The sequence below is a fragment of the Physeter macrocephalus genome, chromosome 16 (genome assembly GCF_002837175.3).
Source record: "Physeter macrocephalus isolate SW-GA chromosome 16, ASM283717v5, whole genome shotgun sequence".
NCBI classification, from domain to species: Eukaryota; Metazoa; Chordata; class Mammalia; order Artiodactyla; family Physeteridae; genus Physeter; species Physeter macrocephalus.
The window spans coordinates 95,112,598-95,127,901 of record NC_041229.1 but is presented as its reverse complement, the minus strand read 5'-3'; the positions used below and the strand labels follow the sequence as shown (position 1 = coordinate 95,127,901).

Below are 15,304 nucleotides of genomic sequence, written 5' to 3'. Positions count from 1 at the left end.
GCTGAGTGATATTTTCAGCGGCTTGTACAACCACAACCTTTGTGAATGAGGGCCGCCGTCTGAACTTCTAAGTACCGGTAGCCCTGAGTTCTTCATGTAGCTGAGACAGATGTGGGCTGAACCCAGGCCCTGGGTGCTTCTAATCCAAGCCCCAGGGGTACAGAAGAGAAACTGGATGGGGAGCAAGGGAGAACTTTCTCCAGGCAGTGAGTCAGGACACACACTGAATCAACCCCACATCAATGTATGGTCCCTGGACCAGCAGCATCAACACTGCTTGGGAACTTGCTAGAAACGCAAATTCTAGGACCTCACCAAGACTTATTCGGAAACTAGGTGTGGAGTGGCAGCCATCTGTGTTTTCATGAGCCTTTCAGGAGCTTCGGATGCATGCTGATATTGGAGAACCACTTCCCCAAGCACTAGGGGCTACAGCAAGCTCTGCTGCACTGTGCCCACAGCTCTGACCCCTGCTCCTCATGGGTGATGACTGCCAGTCAGGTAAGTGCTCGTACACAACCCTCCCACTTACCAAGCCTTCCCTGCCTGCTTCCAAAAGCTGGACTTGGACTGATGCTGACAGGATGTCTAGGTAAGTACATAATCCTCGTCTGAGGCCTTGCTTGCAGCTAAGTCACGTTCTGGCTAGATTTCATAGGAACAAACTCTTATTTTCAACCTTATTCTTATGCTAGGTTCGACAATCCATTTTAAGTTACTTCTCCATTTTTCTCATCAATTTTTGTCAACAGCCATGGGACCCCAGCTGTCTCTCCTTCCTGTCCTAGGTCTGGTATGGTCAATGCCGAAAAGAAAAAACCATCTGCGGTATCTTTACTAGTGTTATCTATGAGAGCAAATTTGAACAAAACTGTCTGTCAAAAGGGACTGGGTAAATAAAATTAGGACATACTGATAAGGTGGAGTATAATCTTTCTAATCACGCTGTAGAAAAATAACATGGGAAACTACTTCACTCTACAACATGATTTTAGGACTACATTACGTTTAGTTTTTAAAACTGACGCTGAGAGGATACGGTTTGGTTGGCACATGCCAGAAATACCAAAATTCACAGCTTTTGGCCCACTCTATCCCCACATCACATTTAATGCTCCCTTGCTTCAGTCTCTGTCCTCCAGACATGCTCACATCTGGCAGAGAACCAGAGGTAAGGTGGGCGAGGGTGCCCGAGGAGATCCCCAGCCACACAGGCTAGGCCCAGATGTAGGGACCAGGCCTGCCAAGGGGCAAGACCAGAAATGACACAGACGTTTAGAAGCAATACAGGTGTGGAGTATTTGGGGGGATGATAAAGTTTTGCTGATGTTTGCAAAAAAAAAAAAGGGAGAAAAATGAAAGCATGGTGAGACTAAAAAGATAGTAAAATGCAGGCATCCTTGACAGGAGGAACTAAGAAAATTAACGATAAAAACAAACATGTCATCCCTCATAACGAACCTTAATTTGGTGAGAAATTCCTTCCAAAGAGAAGACTCACATCAAAGGGCTAATCTCTCCAGACCTGACAGCCATGCAACTTTAAAGTTGTGCTCCAGAGTTAAACTTTTTCAAGTTCTGAGAGTGCAGCGCAACGTGGATAACGTAATCGGCCCCCTCTCTGGTTACAGAAGAGAATGGCAAAGCATCTGCCGACACCAGCACTTGGTTTCTGCAAGGCTACCCCTCACTGTCTCCATCATTCACACACATAGGCCCCCTTTTTTTTTTTTTTTTTTTTTACATTAAACTAAGTCAGCGACATCAGGCCAAAACAGGGCTCTCTACTCTCACCCCTCCTCTCCAGCTGAGCAAGCTCAGCGCATGGCTGGAGGCCCTGACAGCAGATCTTTGAAAGAACCAGACCATCTCTTGATTTACTGACCAAGATCCACATCTATTCCCACCTTGGGGTGTCTGATATTGTAATTTGATGGAATCTAGAGGGGAGACTTCCCTGAAGGTTGGGCTCATAGTAATCACATCTAGGGTAGGTTAAGTATTTCTGAAAGGGAGGGGGAAAGTTAACTGTAAATAAATCAACGTTACTCAGGCCGCCTGTCAGTTGCTTTCACTAAAGATGCAGAAATGTACAACCCACAGCTTTAAATCAGGGCTCTCATCACCTGAGCTCCCAGAAATGTAGTAAACACTAAATTTCCCTAAAAAGGATTAAGAGAGAGTTAAAGGAAAAAATTAAGAATATATTTTCCAGTTGCATATCCAGATCTATGCTTTTTATACTTATGTTCTTTCCCAAATTAGAGTCCAGCACTTTGATCGTTTTGTCCTAAATTAAAATACATCTATTTCAAAACTATAAAATTTCATATACTATTTTCTCCTAGTCTATATTCTTATGAAAGACAGAGATCAAAATCCCAACCATTTATTCCTACACACTTTTCTTAGAGCTTTAGCTCAAAGTACAGAATAAAGTCCTACTGTTTCCACATTTTATGGTTGTGTCATGACCATCCCACCTGTATGAATTCTCCTACAGGGGAATAGATGTGATATTCTTTGTCTCAAGCTTGTACCATACACTCACAAGAGTGGAAATGTTTCAGCCCAGAGGAGGCTTAATGGCTCCCATAAAACTATAAGTAACTCAAGATACTCTGCAGGTAGAAGACCTGGGTTCTTGCTTGTTTACACAACTTGCCCATTATATGACCTTGGACGAGTCATCAGGCTCTGTGAACCTCATTGTGTCTGCTTTAGAGATGAGCAAGAATCTGTCACTTTCCCCACCTTCCCAACAGGGTGAAGGTCAAATAAAATAATGGCTGTCACAACAGCATGTGAGTGAGCCTTGGATGGCTCAAGTCCTGGGATCCCGACCTTCCTTCCTCCCTCCCTCCTTCCTTCCTTTATGTATCAAGGGCTTCCTGTCTGAATTAAATCGTCCTAGGTATTATGAGGAATACCAAGATAACTCAGAAATTCCCTTAAGAAGCTTAAAACTTTACAGGAAATTATGCTGCTATGCATGTTAAGTGATAGGAAAGAAACAGATAATACGCTTTAAGAGTTACAAGAAGGAAAGATTACTTCGTGCTTAGTTAGGGGACCAGGAAAACGTCATGGAGGAAGGGGTATATAAGCAGGCCCCTGATATCCAGATAAAATGTGGATGACCAGAGACAATGGTGAAGAGAGGCATCTCAGTGAAAGGACTAACAGTCACAAGGGCACAGGGAAGGAAAAGCATGGAGCAAACACAGAAAGGACAAAGTTGTGCTGCCAGAGATCTAGCGCTCCCTGAAAGGCAACAGAAGGAAATAAAGCTAGAAAGGCAGCCTGGAGCTGGACTGTGGAAGGCCCTGCAGTCAGACTGCGTTTGGATGCCAACACGGTCCTTGCCCACGACGCCCGTGCACCCACACTCCATATCTGGATAAACGACACCATGTTCCTCACTCTTCCTGAACCGCCCCCCACCCCCGCCAGTTAGTCGGTGATCCCTAATATCACTCACATTTGCCCTGCATTAATTCTCACCTGGGTTCCTGAAACAACCTCCTGCCTCTAGTCTCAACCTCCTACAACGGATCCATCCTCCACACTGATGTCAGACTGACCCGAAACGCAATCTCACCACATGATTCCTGTGTAAATACTTCAGTGATCTCCCATCACCCACAGATAACATTCCAGAACCTTCCATAAGATGCCAGGTGTGGGCTTCCCTGGTGGCACAGTGGTTAAGAATCTGCCTGCCAATGCAAGGGACGCGGGTTGGAGCCCTGGTCCGGGAAGATCGCACATGCCACAGAGCAACTAAGCCTGCACGTCACAACTAATGAGCCTGCGCTCTAGAGCTCACGAACCACAACTACTGAGCCCGCGTGACACAACTACTGAAGCCCGCGCGCCTGGAGCCCGTGCTCCGCAACAAGACAAGCCACCGCCATGAGAAGCCCACGCACCACGACCAAGAGTAGCACCCGCTCGCCACAACTAGAGAAAGCCCACGTGCAGCAACGAAGACCCAACGCAGCCCAAAATAATAAATTTTTAAAAATAATTAAAAAAAAAAAAGCTGCCAGGTGTTTGGTGTCCTGGGCCCTCTGCAGGCTCCACCTTCTGCTTCTCCCTCACAAGCCCCCTTCACTCCAGCCACACTGACGCCCCTCAAAGTTCCTGAAACCGCCATGCTCTCTTATCCCTCTGACTTCTGAATTTGCCGGTCCTTCTGGATGGAACCTAACTTCCCCCCTTTCCCTGACTAGAAACACCTGCACTTCTCCTTTTAACACTCAGATCATCATTTACCATTGTTCTGGAACTACTAGCCAAGGTAATTAGATCAAAGATAATAAAAGGTTCAAATATTGAAAAAAGGAAGCAAAATTAGCATTTGTAAATATGATTGCATATCTAGAAGACACAAGAGAATCAACTTTTAAAAAGTGAAACAATTACAGAATTCAGTAAAAGAGTTATTTCAAAATTTATGTTCAAAAGCCAGTAATATGTCCTCACACAAAAGTTAGAAACTACAGTGTCATAGAGTACATATTCCTTTATCAGAGTATAAGATAAAATACCTAAGAAAAAAATTTTCAGGACTTGTGAAGGACCTATATAAAGAAAACTTTAAAATTCTACCAGAAAGACAAATCTTGCTTCCAGATAGCAAGATCTACTGCAATGTAAATCCCCAAGGCATGGATTTTTCTCTGCTTTGTTGACTGACATATTTCAAGTACCAAGAACACTGTCTGGAACATATCAGGCACTCAGTAAGTACCCACTGAATGAATAAATACCTAAAACTATCTAAAAATTCAATGTGACCAATCGAAATACAAATAGGATTTATATTTGTATTCTGGGAGAAACTGACAAGAGATGTCAACCTCCACTGGAGCAAAAATTCAAGTACTCAGGGTTACTGAAGGCATGGAGAACCAGAATAACCAAAATGTTTCTGGTGGAGCTATAAACTGGTACGGTCTTTTGAAAGGGCCGTTGGTTAATATCTGTCAACATTCAAAATGTGTTTATTCTTTCAGCAATTTCTCAGCTGGAATTAATTCTGTAGATACACTCACACATTTATGTGCAAACACATATGAAAGGATGTCCCTTGTATTACTGCTAGAAAATAGATTTGCATGTAAGATACACCTGAACAAGGGTAAACAGCCATCCTTAAACCTGAAGTATACCTATATAGAATGAAATGGAAGTAAGGCCATGATCTATTAATAAAGTAAAAAAGGCAAGGCACAGAATACTACGTATAGTATGATCCCATTTGTGTTCTAAGATTATATAGTTAGGTTTATATAGGAATAGAAATATTCTGGAAGGCTACCTTTGGCAACAGATTCAAAGGAAGAGACAGACAGAAGGAAACTTTACCTCAAGCAAGACAGAAAGGTGTCTGCCGTTGTTTTGCTTGATTTTACCATTTTACTTCCTCTCAGGCACCCTCGCTTCAGGAAGTGTCCTGCCCACCCCCATCCAGGAGTGCTGCCTGCCCCACCCCGTACACTAGGGTGTACAGGACTACTCATACAATACCCTTCCTCGCTGGCTTCCCAAGTTAGTGGACAGTTCCTTTGAGGGCAGGGCCTGCTTTCCTTTTCTGCTTTCTCAGAACATGGCAGAGTGCCTGGCACGTAGGAACCACTTAATAAAGGCGGAAGGAAGGAAGGCAGGAAGGAGGGAGGGAGGGAAGGAGGGCCCTACATGAAGATTAACCAGGTGGCAGCACACAGGACTATCTAGAGAAGGCAGAGTCAGGAGACAAGGACGGCCAGCCAGAAAGAGAGCAACGATTCAACGTGACATGGAGAAGACCCTAGTGCTCGCAGGTGGAGGCCTCAGGGTCTGTGAGCCAGACGGCAGGCGTTCTCCAGCTTCAGGCACTTTCAGTGAGAAAGAAGCCGTGGCCGCTGACACACTCCCTGCAAGGCCTCAGGTGCCTCGTGACTCCTGCGAGCAAGGACGAAGTGCTGTGAGCAGCTTCTGACCACACCATCTCGCTGCTGGAAGTACCCAGGGGCCTCAGCCACAGTCCTGAGCGATCCCTAGTGCCTCTCAATCACTTTTGCTGATGACGCTCCTCACAAGGGGTCTGAATGTTAACTGACATAATCCATGGAAAGCACTTAGCATAAAGCACAAGAGGAAGTGCTCAAAACATAAGCTGTTATTATTAAGTTGCTTACAGAATCCTTTCAAGAGTTCAAAGCACCACAACTGCAAAAGTCATCAGAAGTCTTCCATTCCCAACAAGACCCAGGCCTCCCCATTTATTTCTGTAATAAATAAACATACTGTCTTCCTAAGCACATTTAAACTGGAAGCTGCTGCTTCGGTATTTCTTTTGTCATCATTTCAAAATTAAGCTGGTCCTATCGGCCCCAAGTCTTATAGCACACTGTCATCTTAGAAAGCTCGAATTTAAATAACCTTTACAAATTCAGGACATTTTCCATCATCCCATCCTGATAGCTGGCCCAGGCCTGATGTGGTTCGCCCCAGAATTCATTTACCACGGAGGGAGGGTCATTCCAGTCTTCATAGGAGATGGCAGCGTATGGATAGATCCGGTCATTGATGATCTGCAGGGTGGCCAGGGCAATGGCTTTGATTGACTGGAAGTACGCTTCCCAGAACCACCGTGCCTGTGAAGAAAACCACACTGTGTGAAGTGAGCAAAGAGAGGGAAGAACTAGATGCTCCATCACAGCCAACTCTGGGTCTGGGTAATTGCCTTATTCCCGAAGAAGAGGGAGACCAAGGCAAAGGCTCCCTGCCGTTCAAGCCAGCTCCATCAGAGTGGGCGTTTAACCAAGGCAGTCAAAATAGCACGTGAGCACGTGAAACGCACACTGGATTCAATTTAGGTTTAAGAGAAACTACGTGATATTTAAGACGAAATATCAGTGTGTTTAACCAGAGCAAGTTTAGAGTCTTTTTTGATATAACATACATAAAGTGCACAGATCTTAAGGGTACAACTCAATGAATTTCTACCTTCAGTACTCTTATAACTACTACCCAGATAAAGATATAGAATATTCCAGTACCCCAGTCAGAACCTCACCTCTCCAAAAGTAATAATTATTCTGATTTCTATTAGCCCACTACTGAATTTCATATTAATGGCATCAAACAGTATTTACTCTTTTGCTCAACACTGTAATACCTAAATCAGATTTTGGTGTCAAGTTATGCTGGCCTCATAGAAGGAGTTGAAAAAGTTCTATTCCTTGACAAATGTTATGCAAGGTTGGCATTATTTCTTCCTTGAAAGACTGAGAATTCATCAAAAAAGCCATCTGGGCTAGGTGTTTTTTTTGGTGTGTAAAGGTTTAAAATCATGGATTAATTTTTTTTTCATACCCATAAGATTATGCAAATTTTCATGTCAGTGTTGCAGGTAGTATTTTTCAAGGAATATGTTCACTTTACCTAAATTGTTAAATTTATTGGACTAAATGTGTGTCAATGCCTATTTAATGCCTATAGAACCTGTAGTAATACACCTCTTTTCATTCCTGATATTGATAATCTGTGTTTTCTCTTTGTACTTGATCAGTCTTACTGGACGTTTATCAATTTTATTATCTTTTCAAAACACCAATGTTCGGCTTTGCTGATTTTCTTTATCTTACATTTTTTTTCTATTTTGTTCCTTTCTGCTCTTATTTTTACTTTCTTCTGTTTTGGGGGACTTTAAATCATCCTGCATTTAGCTTCTTGAGGTTGAAGTTTAGATATTTCAATCTTTCTTCTTTTTTTTTTTTTTTTTTTTTTTTTTTGTGGTACGCGGGCCTCTCACTGTTGTGGCCTCTCCCATTGTGGAGCACAGGCTCCGGACGCACAGGCTCAGCGGCCATGGCTCACGGGCCCAGCCGCTCTGCGGCATGTGGGATCTTCCGGGACCGGGGCACAAACCCGTGTCCCCTGCATCGGCAGGCAGATTCTCAACCACTGCGCCACCAGGGAAGCCCTCTTTCTTCTTTTTTAATACATACATGGTAAAGCTACAAATTTACTTCTATGCACTATTTTAAATGCATCCCACACATTTATATATCATTTTCATTATAATTTAGGTGAAAAATGTTTTTAATTTCCTTTGTGATACTTTCTTTAATCCATGGGTCATTTAGAAGTATGCTGTTTAATTTCCAAACATTTTGGGATTTTCTATTTATCTTTCTGTTACTGATTTCTACTTTGCACTGTAGTCAGAAAACACACGTTATTTCAAAACTTGGCAATTTATTTAAACTTGATTTATGGCCCAGTACATAGCTTATTTTTGTAAATGATCTATGTGCACTTTAAAAAAGAATTTTGCCGTTGATGAGTGTAATGTTTTACCACTGTCAAGTACAATAAGTTGATTTTAAGTACTGTTTCAATATTCTTTATCTTTATTGATTCTTCTCTGCCTGTGTGAATGTGCATGTACATGTGTGTGCATGTGCATGTACATGTGTGTGCGTGTCTACTTCCAAAACTTTTACTTTCAAATTTGTGCCCTCAAAGCTTGTCTCAGGATTGCCTCTTATCAAAAGGATATAAATGGCTTTTAATATTTTATCTGATTCAAAAATCTTTGGCTTCCAGTTGTACATATAGTCCATTTACGCTTAATGTAATTTCTGATACAGCTGAGTTTAAGTGTATGCTCATTCTATTTGTTTCATTGAGGTTCACAGATATACCTCAGTGTGGCCCTTTGTGTTTATCCCACTTAGGATTGGAGAGCTTCTCCAATCTATGATTTGATGTCTCTCCCTGTTTTTAGAAAACTCTCAGTCAATAGTTTTTAAAATATTGGTTCTGTCACACTCCTCTTCTTCTAGGACTCCAAATACACATGTACGTAAAATGTTTTCACCATGTCCCATATGTCTCTTATTCTCTTCTCTGTATTTTTCCTCTCTGTGCTTCAATCTGGGTATTTTCTACTAGTTTTTCTTCTGGTCCAATAATCCTTTATCCTTTTTTTGTGTGTGTCTAAACTGCTATTAAACCAATGTACTGAATTCTTACTTTCCCTTCTTATATTTTTCAGTTGCAGAATTTCCATTTGACTTTTTAAAAGAAGATTTCAAAACTTTGTTGAAATCCTCCTTCTTTTCTTCTATATTATTGAACATTGTTCGTTCCTGACTGATAACCCCAATATCTGAATAACCTGTAAGTCTCTTTCTATCATCTGTTTTTACTCTCCATTTTGGTCATTTGGTTTCAATTTCTAGCATGCATCTTAATTTTTTATTGGATGCAACATTCTGTATTAAAAAACTGTAGAGATTCTGGATGATCCAGATTATCTTCCTCCTAAGAATGTAACATATTCTTCTGGCAGGCACAGAGAATGCAGTCAGACCACTATAATCCTGTCAGGGGTTGGTTTTAAGTTTTGTCAGGGCCACCTTTTTTCAGCTTGCCCTTACTCTGAAGGTGTGGCCTTCTGGGCCTTCAATTAAAGCCTGGGGTATTTACCAGGATCCCTCCATCTTGGCCAGCCTTGAACGCTGATCTTTATCTCATCGGTACTATACACGGTCGCTGAAATAGCTACAGAGCTTGTTAGGCTCCCAGCTGTTTCTTTCTGCAGGGATTCTCAGAGTCTTGTTCTGATCGTGTGTACCTCAGAAGTTGGCAAACACCTTAAGGGAAGATTGCATGCCCATTTTTTGCTATATCCCCGTGGTTCCCTTTCTCCTGGGACTTTGTCCTTCAAATCCCAGATACTTTGGAAGCCCCTAACTCCAACCTGTCAGCCCTGTGGGACTGCTGCTTTCTGCAAAGGCTCCATACCCTGGGCTGTGAATTAGGAAGTACCCTCGGGGAAGGAGCCAGAGTGTGCTCCCCTCAGTGTGCTCCTGTCTCTCAGGAATTGTCCCTCAAGTCCTGACTGCATGGGCTGCTCTCTGAACTGTTGTTTCATCTACTTTAATAAGCTCTTATACTTCTTTTTCTTTTATTGACAGGAGGGTTACTCCCAAACCAGCTACTGTGTCAGAGTCTTCTGAAAGAAGACAGTTTCTTATCCAAGCAGAGTTTAAACTCGGTTCCTAATGAAAGCAGGATGCTGGTGTAGACGACCTCTCCGGCTTCATTCGGCCTACGAGTCCACTCAAAATCAGAGACTGTTAGGACTTAGTCAAGGGTGCAAACAGTTCCAAGTTTAGCATGAGAAATTGGAAGTGTAACCAAAATAGGTGGAGGAAAAAGACACTTTCTAGTCCAGACTTACTGACTTTGGTTCTGTTTCCTGGGCAAGTCCTCTATTCATTAGTTAAAGCCAAGGATAACTTCTGAGTTATATGACGACTGTTGTTTCCACTAACATTAAGAAGAAGACGAAGCATCCCAATGAGAATTTATCCTACTCAAAGAAAATCAGAAACAGATTTAGCTTCCAAGGGCATCTGACTTAAGCTGTCCTGTGGTCTGCCATCTGGGTACAGCCTGGGGGCCTGCTGGCTGCCTGCTGCTGCTTCTTAGATACACTCCACTCACTCCAATCTCCTTCCTGCTCAGTCATCTTGCTGCTTTCCCTCCCATCATCCAGCCAAAATATCTACAGTTCACGAGACCTAAAAGAATCCATCTTCTCTGTGAGAACTTTACTGAGGTTGAGCGCCCCCAACATCAACAACCTTCTCTTACTGTGAAACACCACAGCATTTACAGCCTTTACCTTATAGGTCAGGTCTCTTATATTCTGTTCTATCAGTTTTGCTGCTATTTCGGATGATCACATTTCTCTCTCCAGCTAGACTGTGAATTCCTTTGGTGTGGAAACTGGCATTCTTTTATTAGTATCCCTGCAAATGTTAGAACGTTTTCCCTGTTGCAAAGCACTTTTGTACCCATGGTCTCATTTGCTCTTTATTACCAGTTTGTCACTTATTTGGGGCAGATGCAAATCTGATTTTATATGTGAGGAAACTGAGACACAAAGCTGTTAAGTGGCAGTGTCACCACTCATGAATCCTAACTCTAAAGTCAGACCTTTTCCTACCCCATTCTAGAGTATTAAGAGTACCAGCACACAGGGCTTCCCTGGTGGCGCAGTGGTTGCGCGTCCGCCTGCCGATGCAGGGGAACCGGGTTCGCGCCCCGGTCTGGGAGGATCCCACATGCCGCGGAGCGGCTGGGCCCGTGAGCCATGGCCGCTGAGCCTGCGCGTCCGGAGCCTGTGCTCCGCGACGGGAGAGGCCACAACAGAGGGAGGCCCACATACCACAAAAAAAAAAAAAAAGTACCAGCACACAGTAAGTTTCAGGAAATGGTCCTCTACCAAGGAACTGAAAGGAGTAAAAATTCACTGAGACGCGTGAGCCCACACATAAACACACACAGCTTAAATATTTACCTCCTTTTCTACCCAAATGGGTCCATCATCATAGGTTATTTTATTTTAAATCACACCACACTCAAACTTAAGCATTCCAAAGCTTTACGTTCACACTGAATCACAGCAGAGACAGCAGCATTTGGGATTTATAGGAAACAATGATTGGTAACAAATCCACCTAGAATACCAGCCAACTGCACAAGTGTAGGACAGAGCTTCTGATTTAAGATGTCTCAAATCATCTAGCCCTGTCCACCAAATTACAATTTCTCTCTGAAAGGAAGCAAGCTTTGCCAATAATCATAGTTCAAGTGTCTCAGCCTGAGGATAAGTGAACTTTGCAGGCTTAATTATTTCTGCAGGACCTCTTTAACACCTTGAAGTGTTTAGAAGGCATAATTTACAGCCCCTCCAGGACTCAGCATCAGCCACTTTTCGGCAGAGAGGAAGGAGTTTTCAGCTATGCTGGCAATACATGAAAGCACCCGTGTTCCCATCCAGTGAGCAAATGCAAATGCTTATTATGTTCTGAGGGCTTTCTCCCCCCTAAACCAGGGGCCACACTTATCTCTACCTGAAAAGTTTAAATGAGGGATTCTTCCAAGCTCTGCAAATTCCCTAGGCACTCTACACTGTGGATCTACACAACTGAAAGGTAAGTCACATATGAAATGGTCATAACAGTAACCTTCGACAAAGCATTTAGCTTTTCTTCATTAAACAGATACCACGGTAATTTTGTAAAACGTGCATATTTCAAAGTATAAGAACTACGAAGTTCCTATGATGCTTTCAAATATTAGAATCATAAAGCAAAGGGCAAGCAAGGATTGGGCCAACTTAAAACTAACTTAAGCAAATAAATACTTCAAATTGAAACTGCTAGTTTGGTTTAATTTCTTTGATTTTCAGTAACATAAAGCCAACAGGATTAGCAAAAACAAGTGTTTAAAGGAAGCCCGCACAGTATGGTAGAAAGAGTCACGGCAATGAGTACCTTGCACAATTTTAAGTGACTTAATCCCTCTGTTTTTTGAATCTATGAGATGGAGACCACACCACCTTTCTCGTGGAGCTGAAGATCCAGTGACATGAGGGTTGTAAAGCTCCTTGCCCAGTGCCAGTGCAGAAGAGATAATCAGAACATGTTAGCTCTCTGCTCAACACTTGCATCCATCCTGTCCCCTCAGGGTCTTTGTCACTTATGTTAGAATACACACACTCAGCACTGTTTGGGGGTGGGAAGGGAGGAAGGGGAAGAGGAGAGACAGAATGGGATCTCAACATTACACTCCATTCATCTCAATTCTTGAAACCAGTAAAGAAATCCAACTGGTCACAGAACAGAGTTAGATATAATAAAAATAAATCAAGTACGAGTGTGACAGACCTTTATACTGAAAAGTACAGCAACCAATGACATGCCCCTTCTACCTGAATCTCTAAGCTTGCAAGGAAGAGGCCAGCACTCCTCTGGAAACTGTGAGGGTGGGAACACATCTGGTTTTGCTCACGACTGGTCTTGCAGCCCCTAGCACAGTGCCTGTCAAGGAGTGGGCAGTCAAACGTTTGTTGAAAGAACAAATCCATCTCTCTCACAGGCGTCACATGCATCTCACGGGACTTTCCAAATCTTCTAAGTACCAGCCCATGACCTTAAAGGGGGAAGACCATCATTTAATAATAATGACCACATCTTGTATACAGAATTTTAAAAGGTAAAAGATGGGGGAAATGGATTTGAGGGGAAAAAAAGGAAAATCTGTTTCTGGGTGAAACAGCAAGGCAGCAATGGGATTATAAGTTTCCCTTATATTACGCACGTAAAGACCACGAGAGAGAGAAACGGTTGTTAAAACTATACCACGCAAGTCTGTTCCTAGTGGACAGGCTATCCAACCATTCAAAGACTATACAGAAGGACAAGAACCCCAGGATCCCTAGTGGTCCAAGAGCATCTGCTTCCCAAAGCAGTGACGGCTTTCCAGTGCCCTTCAGTCAGCAGCCAACTGTGCAATGCCGTTTCCATCAGAACCTCCTGAATGTGACCCACGTCAACAGGCTTCATTTTAGTACATTAAAGGACTTTCCTAATGAAAACCACAAAATAAAATGATAAACCAGCCAGCTAAGCCTCTGTCCCAAATCCCAAGAGGTAGCACTGTCCAAACACCCGACAACGACATGTAGCTGTGGATCAGTAGGTGCCCCAATTCTGCTCTATTTCCCCACCCCTCACCCACTGGTTGGTCACAACATAAAGGATCTGCTTCTGCTTAGGATGCAGAAAGCCACAAGGGAACATGGAATCCACCATAACAATGAGAAAACGGCACCAGATACCCCACTATCACCATAACTTGTCTTGGGCCAATCGGCGAGCTATGGTCATAAGGCAATCAGGGAAACCAAATTCCAAAGAGTGACATCCAGGAGCAATGGGACACTCAAACTATTTCAGCTTTGGAAAAGCACAGAAGGTAGGGGTGGCTACTGTAAAAGCAGCCTCAAAATACAGCTAAAATTTTAACAAGTTCCTCAAACTGAGTGTGGGCTAGTAGGGCAGTTTGGAAGTTCTAGACATAAGCAGGACACCCTCCCACCAGCAACTCAGAGGGACACTGCCCTGGTAGCAGGGGCAGAAGCAAAAGCCATCTGCCCCTGAAGGACAACCAGGTAAACTCGCTCAGATCAGGCTCCTACATGGATACAGCGCAGAGGTCAGCTACCACCAAGGGAGGGGCAGGAAGCTCCCTCCAGCCTCAGACGCCCACAGACAGAGGGCAGACTCTAGCTGCCCAGGGGGAGGAGCAGGAATGCTGAGAAAGCCCCACCTCCAAGGCCCCAGCAAGCAAGCCTGCCAGACTGCGGCTGGACCAGGGGAACAGAATCCTACTGCGCCACCACGAGCCTGGCACCACACACAAGCAAGGGAAGCCTACCCACTGACGGGGAGCAAGGCCTCCTGTGTGGCACAGGTGGGCAGGGCCTGCTGAAAGTGGAGGGTGAGGCTGGAACTCTGAGAAAAACCTTAGTACCTCGTGCCCCACACATGAACAAGGTGACCACCAGCAGCATCTGAAGTGTGTGGTGCTGGAGGTAGGTCTAGCAATGGACAAACCCAAACCCACCTTGATTACACACTAGACTGAGTCAACCTCCCATGCTAACGGCTCACAGAAGAGGTCTGCCCATTTCTGGACATGACATTTACATTAGGTCTCCTGTTTTTCTAACACACAATGTCCATCATTCAATCAACATTTATTGGAAACAAAATGCGAAAGAAAACAATCCACCGTCAAAACATAAAGCCACCAGCAGAACCAGACCCAAAGATGACCAAGATGTTGGAACTACTAGATAAACTAACTATAATTAATATGTTGAAGGAACTAGTAAAAAAGGCAGACCACTTACATGAACAGATGGCAGATGGGAGTATTCAGTACAGAGATGAAAACTATAAAAAAAAGAGCCAAATGAAAATGCTAGAAGTAAAAAGCATAGTATTATAGAATTTCTTCTGTTGGTTTATCAGCACAGTAGATATAGCAAAGGAAAGAAATACTGTAGTGAACTTGAAAATAATACTGTAGTGAACTTGAAAATAAAAAAGAAATTATCCAAACCAAAATGCAAAGAGAAAAAGAGTGTAAGAAAACAGAACAGAGCACCCAAGAACTGTAGAACCACATCTAATGTTCTTACAGTAGCTGTAATTGGAGTTCCAGAAGAGGGGTAGGAAACAAGGCAACAGATACACCTAAAGAAATAATGGCTAAGAATTTTCCAAAATTAATGAAAAACAATAAAAGAGGGCTTCCTTGGTGGCGCAGGGGTTGAGAGTCCGCCTGCCGATGCAGGGGACACGGGTTCGTGCACCGGTCCAGGAAGATCCCACATGCCGCGGAGCGGCTGGGCCCGTGAGCCATGGCCGCTGAGCCTGCGCGT

General features: G+C 43.5%; 1 protein-coding gene across 14 annotated transcripts in view; it reads right to left on the bottom strand.

The window, feature by feature from the left end:
- Nucleotides 1-15,304, bottom strand: part of LOC102979294 (exostosin-2) — a 160,870-nt gene that overhangs the window by 63,415 nt on the left and 82,151 nt on the right. For 13 of the 14 annotated variants that reach the window (XM_028477378.2, XM_028477381.2, XM_028477382.2 and 10 more), the window contains one exon: nucleotides 6,513-6,644. The exons of the other annotated variant lie outside the window; for it this stretch is intronic. In XM_028477378.2, the coding sequence (XP_028333179.1) occupies nucleotides 6,513-6,644 (132 nt within the window). The remainder of the gene's footprint in view (nucleotides 1-6,512; nucleotides 6,645-15,304) is intronic. 14 annotated transcript variants of the gene reach the window in all.